At 40.6% G+C, this 13437-nt stretch overlaps 1 protein-coding gene across 3 annotated transcripts in view; it reads left to right on the top strand.

The window, feature by feature from the left end:
• The window catches only part of LOC136857880 (aldehyde dehydrogenase family 16 member A1), a 188573-nt gene that overhangs the window by 30653 nt on the left and 144483 nt on the right, over positions 1-13437 (top strand). For 2 of the 3 annotated variants that reach the window (XM_067136911.2, XM_068225325.1), the window contains exon 3: positions 8725-8903. In XM_067136911.2, the coding sequence (XP_066993012.1) occupies positions 8725-8903 (179 nt within the window). The remainder of the gene's footprint in view (positions 1-8724; positions 8904-13437) is intronic. The other variant, XM_067136912.2, reaches the window with a different exon arrangement.

The following is a 13437-nucleotide window of genomic DNA, read 5'->3' as shown; positions in this document are numbered from 1 at the left end:
TGGCTAAAGATGACCCAGTGTATATGGTGTCAAAACTAGTCCCAAATATATAAGACACCATACGGTACAAATTTAGTGGTATTGAATAGATTTAATTAACAAACAGAAGACAGTCCAACTTGTGTTCCGCAAAGGTGAAAAAGTTGTACTATGTGAAAGAATCTACTACGAGAATGAAGAGGAACTGGTACGACTTGTCTACAGTTTTAAATATATGGTGATAATGTTGCAAACTTCAGGCACGACATGTACTAAACACGTTAAAGACAGAGTGAACCACTGTGGTCATAGCAATGAATGACATCGCTATGTTAAACAAATTATCAATGCAACTTTCTCATGCTGGAATAACGCCAAGAATCAGGTATGGCTTGAAAATGATTTGGCCTTACCTATCTAAAATAAATCTCCAAGACATAGGCTAAATAGAAATGATATACATGAAAAAACTACTCTGCTTATCAAAAAAGCTTTATCAAGATTGTGCTGAGAAATGCTGAGAGAAGAGTTCTATACGAAAGAACTGTGACTATAAGTGATGTTTCTGACTACCACACCTTACTATGACCTACCATCGGAGCTCAAGTTCAAAAAGAGCCAATTAGGGGAGGATTTCTACACCACTGAGGTCATGACATCTACGGAATGGATGAACATCAATTATTAACTGAGGCACATAGTGGCTAGAATTGCAACACACAACTTCCATCACCGAGTGTGTTCCGGTAAAGTATTTCATGTACCAGTGGTGGAATGTATCTGTGAATTGTGTAGTAGGAAGTGTGATAGATATCACGTCCTATCCTGTGCTAAGAGAATTGAGTCATTAATGAAATTCTGTACATCTTTGTAATTGTATGCATGCTGTGCACATTTTTCATTAATAATAATAATAATAGTAAACTTGTCAACCTCATCCTCATTTGCAATCTCACATGGTGAATAATCTGATATAATTCTTGTCTAATTCCTCCAACTGCTAAATCTACCCACTTAGTTCTCTCATTTATGTGCCTAACTGAAACTATGTTGCATGCAATAGTATTTCTGATGAATAGTCGTACTCCATACTCTGCCCTTCCCTTTTTGACACCTGTTAAAGAACACTTTGTAATTTCCTACTTCTTCCACATTATCTCCCCGTACCTGAATATCATTAACTCTTAACACATCCAGACTCATCCTCTTTGCTCTTTCAGCCAGTTTTACTTTCTTCTGTAAGTCCCATTAATATTGACAGCTCTCCATTGAATCAGTTTCATTTCATCCGCCAAGTTGTTTCCAAGGAGTCTCTTTCCTCTCCCAGTGAGAATCTCTCCTCTGCTGGGTTAGGAACCACGGTGGATTGTATAGTCCTAGCCATCTGAGCACGAGGAGAGCTATTACTCCGAAATGCCTGAGATGCCCACTCCTCTTCCATAGCAGCTGGTATCCCAACTCTCAGGACCACTTACTTGGTTATTCAACCATTGCCCATTGGTCGTAAACTAGAATGTGACTATTGTAACCCACACTACAAACCCTGATTTTAAATATGCCATTTGAAATATAACTAATCTGCCCCCTAATAAATGAATAAATAAAAAAATTAATTAATTAATAACAAGAACTGGAATTTTCTTAAGGGGAGTTTAAGTTTTTTGAGCTAGTACACTGCCAGAAAAAAAAAAAAAAATTACATGTAACATCCTCAAGGAATGTGTTCAGTGGCATGAGGGTATAGGCTCCGTGCGCATAGCACTGTGCTGCTGCGGGTGGATACTACGAGAACTACTTAGAGTCATCTTCATCGACAGCTCGCCGTAAGAAGCTGGAATGTGTGACGTTTACATGCATTTATTCAATTATTTTCCAGTGCTGTCTTCAGATGATAATTTTTTTTATGTCACAATGTTACGAGAGAATGATGTGCTTGTTCTTGGCTGCATTAATAGATACAGTAATACAGAGCTTTCATTCATGACCTCACGAAATGGGTTTGAAAATACGGGGGATCTTAGCATTAAATCGCAGGAAGTGATTCCGGATTTGTACATTTACAGTATTTAATACACAGTTACTCTTAACACAATGCAAAGGTTAACAATTACAAACAAATTATTGAAGAAGTTGGATGTCAACACCAACATATACAAGACCATGCAGAAGACGGTGATCATTGCCATGACTGGAACTGTACGGAAATTTATGGGTTCAAATTCTACGTAGAACTGTAGTTTACATTAAGGTTTATTCTGCTTTGATTTCCTAAAATCTGTACAATTGCTTGAATATCATTACCAAATATCATTGCAAAATAAATAATAATAATAATAATTATAATAATAATATGCCGTATTACAGATCACAATGTGAAATTTTAGAGTATTCTGTCACAACCTCACGAAATGGATTTAAAAAGGCAGTGGACATATATACTGTAATTATAGAAATTGGCCTCCATTACACAATATCAATAGCTCACAGAAATACCGCATTTTACATACGTAAAGTTCTGTTCTCGCCCCGAGGTGGTGCAACTCTTTTCAAACAACCCCTAATGAACATGAGCTGCATGTACCCTCATGTCAATTTTAAATTTCTGTCTGTATCGGGAATCAAACCCGGGCCCCTGACGAAGGAAACTAGTAGCGCTAACTGTTATATTACAGAGGTGGTTGCGTTTAAATACAGACACAATAATTTATTGGCAAAGTTAAGATATTCTGATCATTTCAACTGGTCCAACATCAAACCTGTGCCTTTTTATCGGAAAAAGTTCCTCTATAAGCTCTTCTCCTCGTTGTATTTCTCTTTCCGCGCTTTTTAGGTGCGAGGTCCAGACAATTCACAGGGTTGATCGGTACACGAGGTGACATGTTCTGAGTAAACTGTATAAATAACAGCAGAAATATGTTTGCATTTCATGGAAACATTTTTATTATTTTACCAAGGTCTCCCTCTCAACTTTAACCTACGCTAACATGATATCGTATTAGAGATAGGCCAAATATACTTTTCTGAAGACAGCATTATTGAATGTGTACATGAAAATTAACCTCGTTATCACCACAAATAATACATAAATTACTATATTGCCTCTATCGTGAAATGGTACTCTCTCTAGTGAACTAACGTTTTTCTCTTATCATATTTGCAGTTATTCGCTCTGTTGCTATTTCCTGCGAACAGTTTTTCTTGTAAATTTAATACATGACCACTTTCTTGAAGTTTGGAATAATTTGGCCGCTTGTTGTTGCATAAAACACTCTGAAATCCCACTGTTATTATTTAGTCGGCCATAGCAACATGCTGTGAAACGACAGAGATATGTGCACGGTGATCGCATTAACTTACAATGTTCGCCACTCGCAGCATAGCGGTGCATTTTTCCCGGCAGCGCACGGAGCCTATAATGGGTGCATACTGAGGGGTTGTTTTGTTAGTGATTCATTTGACACGGACATCAGTGATCAGATGGCTCTCCAGAGGCCTGTCCGTGCGCATTCTTGTTTTGACTCTGCAGGCAGTAACTGTGTTGAGGTTAGAGGTGAACAGTGTTTGCAACATTCATTCTAGAGTACAACCATGCCCTGCTGACAAGTACGTGCTCCTGTTGAACAACTGCAGCCATTTGAATGGGGTCACATTGCGGGCCTGCAGGAAGCTGGATGGAAGGATCGACAGATTGCTGCACATGTTGGGCGCATTGTATCGGTGGTGTGTCGCTGCTTTCAGCAGTGGTCTGTGGAACATTCCCACACCCGTAGACCAGGCTCGTGACGTCCACATAGCACAGACGCACGTCAAGATCGACGCATTGTGCGAGCAGCGGTGGCCGACCGAACATCATCCAGGAGTGAAATCTAGTCGCATGTTGCACCTGCTGTGTCACCAAGGACCATTGTGAATCGTCTGCTGGCAGCAGGATTATGATCACGTGTGCCTCTGGCCAGGCTACCACTGATACCACAACACTGCCAAGGATGGCTACTGTGGTGTTATGAAAGAGTCGACTGGAGAAGGAAATGGTGCTGTTATCTTCAGTGACGAGAGTGGATTCTATCTGTGTATGTTCAGTCGTCAGCCCTAAGGCTGATTGGATCCTCAACAGCTCCACCATGAGCTGTCATAGATGGCCTAGGCATCACTGAAGAGGCGTACTAGGGAAATGAGGAGTGAGGGAGTTTCCCATTGCTTTCCTCATCGAGCCAGCCATTGCTATTACATATCAGTCTGCCAAGCCCACTGAAATGCGTACACCAACCGACGCTATGAGCAATATTTTCACACCATTCATAACAGGGACTGGCTGCACAAGAAATGGTATTACTAGCATCGCTCATACCTTGGTCACTTTCATATTGTCAAAGCCAAGGATGAGACTGAGACAGACAGATCTATGAAAGTAACAAATTTATTCTAGCCCATACCAGAAGACATAGTGCACTGTAAACACTACGTCTCGCCAGCAAAGGCATGGATTCTATCTGAATGCCATTTAATTTAATTTTTGTGTGGCTATTTCTAGCTGAGTGCAGCCCTCGTAAGGCAGATCCTCCGATGAGGGTGGGTGGCATCTGCTATGTATAAGTAACTGCGTGTTAGTGTGGTGGAGGATAGTGTTATGTGTGGTGTGTGAGTTGCAGGGATGTTGAGGACAGCACAAACACCCAGCCCTTGAGCCATTTGAATTAACCAATGAAGGTTAAGGTTAAATTCTCCGACCCGGCCGGAAATCGAACCCGGGACCCTCTGAACCAAAGGCCAGTACGCTGACCATTCAGCCAATGAGTCGGACTGTATGCCATTGATGGACATACGGTGTAGACCTGGTGAGCGGCCTATTCCAGAGTGCTTTCGCACATGACACCCAGGTCCCAACCCCAGGCTTCAGGGGGCCATCAGTTACAACTCATGGTCACAGTTGGTGTTTCTGCAGGGTAATGTAACCAGTGTCCACTACATTGCACAAGTTGTTTGTCCCCATTCTACTGCCAGGTGATGTGCAAAGATGTGCTCCCACATTGTGAATGAGCAGACTGACTCTTTCGAATGACTCACAGTTAAGAGTTGGAGCAAATGAGCTAGCTTGACCCATCACTACTACTGTATGAGTGTACAGTACCTGCTAAGGAAGGTGATGTGCTTTTTCAGCAGGACAGTGCATGTCCACATACAGCTGCTGTGATGCAACCTGCTCTATGTGGTGCACAACAACTGCCCTGGCCAGCAAGATCACCGGATTTCTCGGCAATTGAACACATATGGGACGTGATGAGGTGGGAACTTACGCATTCTCCAGAGCTTGCAAGAACAGGTGCCGAATTGCATCAAAAGGTGCAAGATGCTTGGTACAGTCTATTGCAGAATGTCATTTGGCACCTTTATGATCGTTTGCTTTGCCGCCAGAGAGGGGTACACTGTGCATTGATGTAACTGCTTGGGCACCCTTTACTGTGACATGTGTTTCATTTGGTCGAGTTTGTAATCATATACTCCTGCTATGATGAACTACCAGTCACATCGCTTGTGAATAAAATGACTTTGTCCTTGCAGATGTTGCATGTTTCTTTTCCTGGCAGTGTATATTAGTTGTTCAAAGAAAAATCATATGTAATTTTAATTATTATCAAAATGTAATTCACCTTCCATATAGATATGTACCCTCTGGGTACTTACAACAAACTTATCTATAGGTTCAGTTTTTTCTGAGAAAAATGTACATACAAGGAGCTTCTACAATACCATGTGTTTATTAACTTTTTGAACTGCTGTACATTGTTCCCTCCTAGGGTGAAGTTTGAAGAGTGATGAAAACAACACAGACCCACGGTATCATGAATTGAAGGTTTGGTATGGTGGAAACAATATAATAGCACGAAAGATGTTTTGCTAGCATGGACTGGTTCTCCTGTATCTGGACAGATGGATACTGGTGAATGTTCGCAACTTGTGCAAGCTTGTATACTCCTTAAATTAATCACCATTTCCAATAGGGTAATATGGCCTGCCACAGGACTAGTTTCCAGGAATATAACTGAGTTGACTTTACTTCTGTGCCCCCACGTTCCCACCATTTTAATTCTATTGGGTGCTTATAGGTTTAAAAGGAAGTGGTTTAAGCATTATCTGTTGGAAACACTGTTGAGAATTTGTGAAATTGTTACCACTATGATTCAAAACCATTGAGACAGTGGTGATGATTTTTGTTTTAAGAGGAAGTACAACTGCCCTCTCTGAACAAATTAGGTGGAGACAAAAATTAATTTAAAATAATTTATTAAATGAGAGAATCTTGAAAATAAAAAGTAAAGCTACAAATTATTTTTAAAGCCAAAATGAACACAAACTAATTAAAAGGGAACATAAATATCTTGAACACTTGAAATTTACATGCACTTCATTTAATCTCTCACACATGAAGCAAATGATGTGATCGGCACTATTCTTGTCATCGGCTGGTATGAGTTCAAGTGTCACTTGCAAACTGAGGTTTGTTTTGCCTTAGGTCAGAGAGATCCACACACTCTGTGAGGATGTGGGCTATGGCAAATTCAGCACCACAAGAACACACTGGGGTGACGTCTTCCCTCTTTAGGAGGTTAGAGTGCATAGATCTTCCGTGACGTATCCTTAGCCTACACAAAACTATGGCCTCACTCTGTGAAGGCCAGAAAGGGAACTGCCATGCAGCATTTGTCTTAATTGCTCTCAACTTGTTAGAAGTAAGGATAGCTAGCCACTCCAATTCCCAGGATGCCAATATGGTTCGATGTTGCTGAGAACTAATTTCCTTAACAGGTACTGTACACTCATACATTAATAGTGATGGGTCGAGCTAGCTCATTTACTCCAACTCCTAATTGCAAGACATTCGAAAGAGTCAGTTTGCTCATTCACGAGGTGGGAGTGAGAAAACTGGAGCGAGTCGAGGAATTCAGGCTGCTCTCCATTTGTGGGGGTGAGCTGAAAGGCATTTACCGGTTTTGTCTTCACAGTGAACCCAACACCATGTATACAAGCCTCACCTTCCTCCCTTCCCTACCGAGCTCGATAGCTGCAGTCGCTTAAGTGCGGCCAGTATCCAATATTCGGGAGATAGTAGGTTGAAACCCCACTGTCGGCAGCCCTGAAAATGGTTTTTCGTGGTTTCCCATTTTCACACCAGGCAAATGCTGGGGCTGTACCTTAATTAAGGCCATGGCCACTTCCTTCCCACTCCTGGCCCTTTCCTGTCCCATCGTCGCCATAAGACATATCTGTGTTGGTGCGACGTAAAGCAACTAGCCTCCCTTCCCTTCCAAAAGATGTTATAGCCTGATCCAAACTCCACAACTTTTCCATCCCCAGACAATCTGGTTTCACTCAAGGCAGCAATATTGATGTCCAATCTAGCGAGCTTTTGAGGACAAGTGCTGTTCCTCTTTTAGGTCTGTCATTACTTATATCCAGGAGTGTTCTTATATTACACATTGCAATGGTAATTGATAATTGATTGATTAGTTTTCTGATCGCAAGTGGGGGTAACGCCCTGGGTGCGGCCGCCCAGACAGGCAAGAAGTATGACTGCTGATGTTTGGCCCACAATTTCTTAGGCCTTCCCTATGTGGAGTGGGCAGCGGTCCTAAATAGGCCTGCCCAGATACGGACACAGGATCAGATTCCTGAGTAGTCAGAGGTCTCAGAAAAATGACCATCACACATCTGCCACCAACGTGCAAGTCTAGAGTAGAAGCTTCCAGTTATACCCGAAACCAGCTCCTACCATCCTTATCCCATAGCCATTGACTTCAAATAGTGACGGAAAATAGCAGGAAATTGAATTTGTTGAAGGTGGATCACAACTTGGCAGGGAGACACCCACACGCTATGATCTCAAAATCAAATCCTGTAGCACACATGAAATGAGACATGGAGGGTTGAACACTGGGACTGCAACAGACTGCCACAGACTCAGTGTAGTTGAGATGCACCTTCACAGCCAGTCCATCTGGCATGACCTCCTCCACCTCCGCAACCATTGGGAACTGAATAGTGAACATTCTTCCTCTGTCCATTTTGCTGTTGGGCCAAAAAATTAGCTTGATGACTTCCAGTGACATTTTCTCCACTGAAGGGACCATCACCTACCATCACCATCACCTGAGATCATAGTGTGTGGGTCTCTCCGTGCCAAGTTGTGATCCACCTTAAACAAATTCAATTTTTTGAAGTCAATGGCTATGGGATAAGGACGGTAGGGGCTCATCTGCCCAAAGCCATTGGTTCTCTTAGGAAGTCAGGGTATTTACTGATGCCCAACTCTGCATTGAGGAGTGCCATATTGGACACTTAAATTTGGCAACATGCACTTGTCTCACCATGAAGCCTTAACATCGCTCCATCTGATTTTCCTCGGGTAAGGTGTAAAAATATCTGTGGGATAAACATTTTCCAAGACAGCTCTGTCAAGGATGAAGTGACAAAACAGTTAAATGAACTAGATAGCACCTTCTATCACATCGGTATTGAATCATGTTCTGTGCTATGATGACTCTCGGAACATATTGAGTGGGTAAATGGAAAATAAGAGAATCATCTTGGGATTAATCTTGTCTTACCTTTCCCCAATCTCATACAAGAAATATGGCAAAATTTACCTTCTGACTTGTCTTCATATGCTGAAGTAACCTTTATTGATATAAATCTGGAATATTGGAAACAAATGTAATAGACTCTGTATAAAGGTACTTTAATTTTCAGTATAGCTCGCCATTTGCAGAAAAATGTATCGCTTCTGCTGCAAATGGAAGCTTTAACTCGTGGTGTGCAGAGTAAAGATCCCCGTGATTTTGATGTTCCTGCCATGGTCAGGCATTTCTACTATTATGCTGGCTGGGCACAGCTGAATGGGGGATTCACTGCAAGATTAGATTCTTCAGGTATGTTACTTGTATTTACTGTATGTTAGGAACAAGCAGTGTATTTTCTTTCTCTGATTTCATCAGCAGTTGTTGATTTATTTTTGAACTAGGCAAGATTTTACCATCAATAACTTACTTGAGAGAATGTATAGAGGACTGACTGTTTAAATACTATCCTTTTTTAGCTGTTTTCGATTGCTTTTGGAGATTATATTTAGCTTTAATAATAATTGTAGGCATCTGTTTGTGGTGAAATTTTTTGTCTAATTTAGTCATTTAATAAAAGTAAGTTTGGTATATTTTTCACTATTTTTGTTTTATTTCATCAATAATTTTGCTAAATTTTGTTTCCAATTTTCAGTAATAAAAGCTAAACCAAAAGATAGCTGATACCAATTTGCAGTAAAACATCATATTTTATTTTTACATATGTACAAGAAACATGAGTGTTCTGCTTCTGATGAAAACGCATATTACATATATCAAAACAAGGATGTTATATAAAAACAAGGATGTTTGGAAACAAATCACCCTGGCACTTTAACAAGTAGGACGTAGCCTACATACATAATTTACACATCAGTTTGAAAAATACAGATATACAGTACTTGAGTGCCATATTACTGCATGTCAGAAATGTTCTCTTTTCAGATATTATCTAACAATACGTCTGGCTCCATGGCTAAATGGTTAGTGTGCTGGCCTGGTCACAGGGGTCCCAGGTTCAATTCCTGGCAGGGTCAGGAATTTTAACCATCATTGGTTAATTTGCTGGCACAGGGGCTGGGTGTATATGTCGTCTTTATCATAATTTCATCCTCATCACAACGCGCAGGTCGCCTACGAGTGTCAAAGCAAAAGACCTGCACCAGGCGAGCCGAACATGTCCTCGGACACTCCCGGCACTAAAAGCCATACGCGACCGGGCGAGTTGGCCGTGCGCGTAGAGGCGCGCGGCTGTGAGCTTGCATCCGGGAGATAGTAGGTTCGAATCCTACTATCGGCAGCCCTGAAAATGGTTTTCCGTGGTTTCCCATTTTCACACCAGGCAAATGCTGGGGCTGTACCTTAATTAAGGCCACGGCCGCTTCCTTCCAACTCCTAGGCCTTTCCTATCCTATCGTCGCCATAAGACCTATCTGTGTCGGTGCGACGTAAAGCCCCTAGCAAAAAAAAAAAAAGCCATACGCCATTTCATCTAACAGTACTTTGAAAATGATCTCTCACTATCAGTATTATGACTGGGATCCATAAAGCCTTTATTGCACCTTCCTCAAAGTGCCTATATTCTGATTTCAGAGAAAGAATGGCAATCACATCAATATCTTTACCTGCTCTACATGAACTACCAACTAGATCCCTAAACACTGTGTATGGTTTCAAGGTATTCTGACGTTGAAAGTTCTAATTTATATATTAAAAGAGTTTACTAAAAACAGCTTTGGCAAATACGTCCGTCCATTCTACTGGACCGATTTGCTCCATTTTTTACTGGACCGATTTGCTCCATTTTTAAAATTCTATCCAGAATTACCTGCCGGTGAATTATGAGACATTTATAGGTCTCTAATTTCAGCCAACTTTGAGTAATCATAAAACCAAATTGTTAAATGATCACTCCATTAATTGCAGGCGAAGGCTTACTCTAACCCACAATACATTCTCTACTTACCAGGTTGCTAAGCAACTAAACATTTTCATTAATATTCTGATATAGGCTATGCGATTTTCATTCGTAGTAATGTCATTGCATGCAGCCATGTTCGATTACTGCCTGTCAAGCCAGAGAGTATACACTTCCTCTGATAGATACACTTTGATTCTCTAACTTTTCTCAGCTTCCAAATATATTCAACAGATGGCAGAGCGTTGCTGATAACTTACACGCTGCTAACAGAAAAAAGTCTACGCACAGACCCCATCATGAAATACGCCTTAGACATTATCTGGGAACACCTAACGCAGGTTAACCTAGCTACACTAAGAAGAGTGAAGGCCATGTATCTTTAAAGAAAGTTATCTGCCTGGCAAAAAAACACTTACTCGAGACTAAAATATGAGCTCACAAAACAACCGTTCTATATCGAAAAACTGCGATTAAAAATACCATTGCCTTCTATGACACAATATCAAGCTTTACATCAAAAATTGCAGGATTTTAAAAAACCTGACATATGGATAATTTTTACCAAACAAAGGTCATGATGACGTAAGAATGGATGAATTCTGACAATGAACTGCAGCATACCATAACACGCTTCTTATTAAATGTTCATAAAACCATTGAAAAGGGCAGTCAAAGCAATGTGAATATGACAGGCATCATCACCATCAGGATTTCCTTCCAGCAAGCCGGGTAGGAAATTTGCGAATGATTTGCCTCCACTGAATTCTGTCCTGGTATAATTCTTCCCTCTCCACTGCATCGCATGTTACGCCTCTCCTCTTGAGATCTTCATTAACCTGGTCTGTCCAATCTCTTTCTAGGCCGTCCAATAGGTCTTCTTCCAGGCACCTCCATCTCCAGATACTGGCATGGAGTTTGAGTTGGATGCATTCACTTCACATGACCTAACCACTTCAGTCTCGCAGCAACTATCCTTTCCTCCATGGTCAAGTTCACCTGCAGATCTCTCCTTGCATGTTCATTCTTGACTCTGTCTCTCCTGTTTTTTCGTAGAGCTGACCTAAGGAACTTAATTTCACATGCTTGCATTAGATTCACTTTTCTCTTATTTATGACACAGGTTTCCAGACTATACATCATGATTGGCAGGAGATAGGTTTTATACATTGTCTGTTTAGCTCTTACAGGGACTCCCTTGTCCCAGATTAGGTTTCGTACTTGTTGGAAGAAGCTGGATCCTTTTACTATTCTGTTTAATACGTCCCACTAACTATTTTTTTAAACGGTTTTTGGAGACGCCGGGGTGCCAGAATTTAGTCCCACAGGTCTTCTTTTTACATGCCAGTAAATCTACCGACACGAGGCTGACATATTTGAAAGTTCTTGTAGGATGGGAACTTGGTTTATTAGAAGAGAGACTTCATCATTTAAAAAATTGTATTTCATTATGCTTCTTGTTTCAAAAAGGCGATTCCACATAATTTTGTCAATTATTTCGTGATTTTGCTTAAAGGCAAATAGTTTCACATTTTTAGTCAAATTTGTAAAATTTTGCAAAAAAAATTGCGATTTTGCACTTTGCGAAAAACAGGTGCCTCTAATAATGATGTTTTTGTTTTTACATCCCAGTAAGTACTTTATGGTTTTTGGAGACACAGATGCCAGAATTTGTCCTGCAGGAATTCTTTTACATGCCAGTTAATCTACAGACATGAGGCTAACATATTTGTGCACCTTCAAATACCACCGGACCGAGCCAGGTTCGAACCTGCAAAGTTGGATTTAGAAGGACAGCGCTGTACCATCCAAGCTATTTGGCCTGGCATATTTAACTTTCTAAATGTAGATTCTTGTATTAACTTCTCCTGTAGAATCTTGACCAGATGATTTTAATTGGTCTAAATAAATGTATTGATCCACTGATTTTATCACTTCTAAATGTACTTGCACTGTGCAAGCATTTGATGCACGACATTCAGTTAGTGTTAGTTGCAGTATGGCTAATACCAGTGATAAACGACGCTCCATCTCAGTTCAGTGAAATATTTGTTTTTGGAGGTTGAGAATGGAGCACAGTGTTGTGCTTATAGAAAAATTGTTACCACTGTGAGGAAATATCATTTAGAGTGGCATAAGGCATCTGAGATTAGTCGTTATGGTGATATTGGAGGGCGCGATTGTGAAGTTGTTTTTAGTCATGAAAATAAACATGTCTTGAGTAAGAAATTGGTTTGGAGATGAACACCTTAAATCAATGCTTCAAATCGCTTCCGTTAAAAAAACTTGGTTTAAATTGGGAGAGACTAATTAATAGGAGATTGGTGTGTAAATTTATAAATACACATACTTTGTGCTTGAAGATCATGACACGAACACAAGGCGTGTACAGCACATTGGGCTGATGACCTTAGGTGTTAGGCCCCTTTAAACAACAAGCATGTACAGTACATTAAATTGGAGCAGGTACAGAGAGTTAGAGGGTTTTACTTTGAATGAAGTTAATGTCCTTTTAAACTGCTGATTTATTAAACAAAGTCAAGATTATATCACCTCAGTACAGTAGGAGATCAGTTAGGCACGATGTGCTTGTTCAGTTAAGGCGCTGACTTGCTTAAGCCTATCCTCTAAATTGACATTGGCTTCAGCAAGTTTACTGTCAATCCCAGCATTGATTTGGGCTACAGTCTCATTCTGCTAAGCTATGTTACCATTAGTCGCATTTTGATTAGCATTAGATGCAGCAACAGATTCTTTCAGTTGTGCTATGCTGGCATTGGTTGCATCTTGATTATCATGCAACTGAGCACTAATTTCAGAAATATGTCGCTCTAGGTTGGTGTTGGATTTGGTGATTTTTTCTTTAAGTCAAGCCTCAAAGCCTCAATAGCTGTTAATATATTCTCCATTGTATAAGAATAATACTCT

Source organism: Anabrus simplex, chromosome 1 (genome assembly GCF_040414725.1).
Source record: "Anabrus simplex isolate iqAnaSimp1 chromosome 1, ASM4041472v1, whole genome shotgun sequence".
Lineage (NCBI taxonomy): Eukaryota > Metazoa > Arthropoda > Insecta > Orthoptera > Tettigoniidae > Anabrus > Anabrus simplex.
This window is presented reverse-complemented; position numbering and strand designations above follow the sequence as displayed.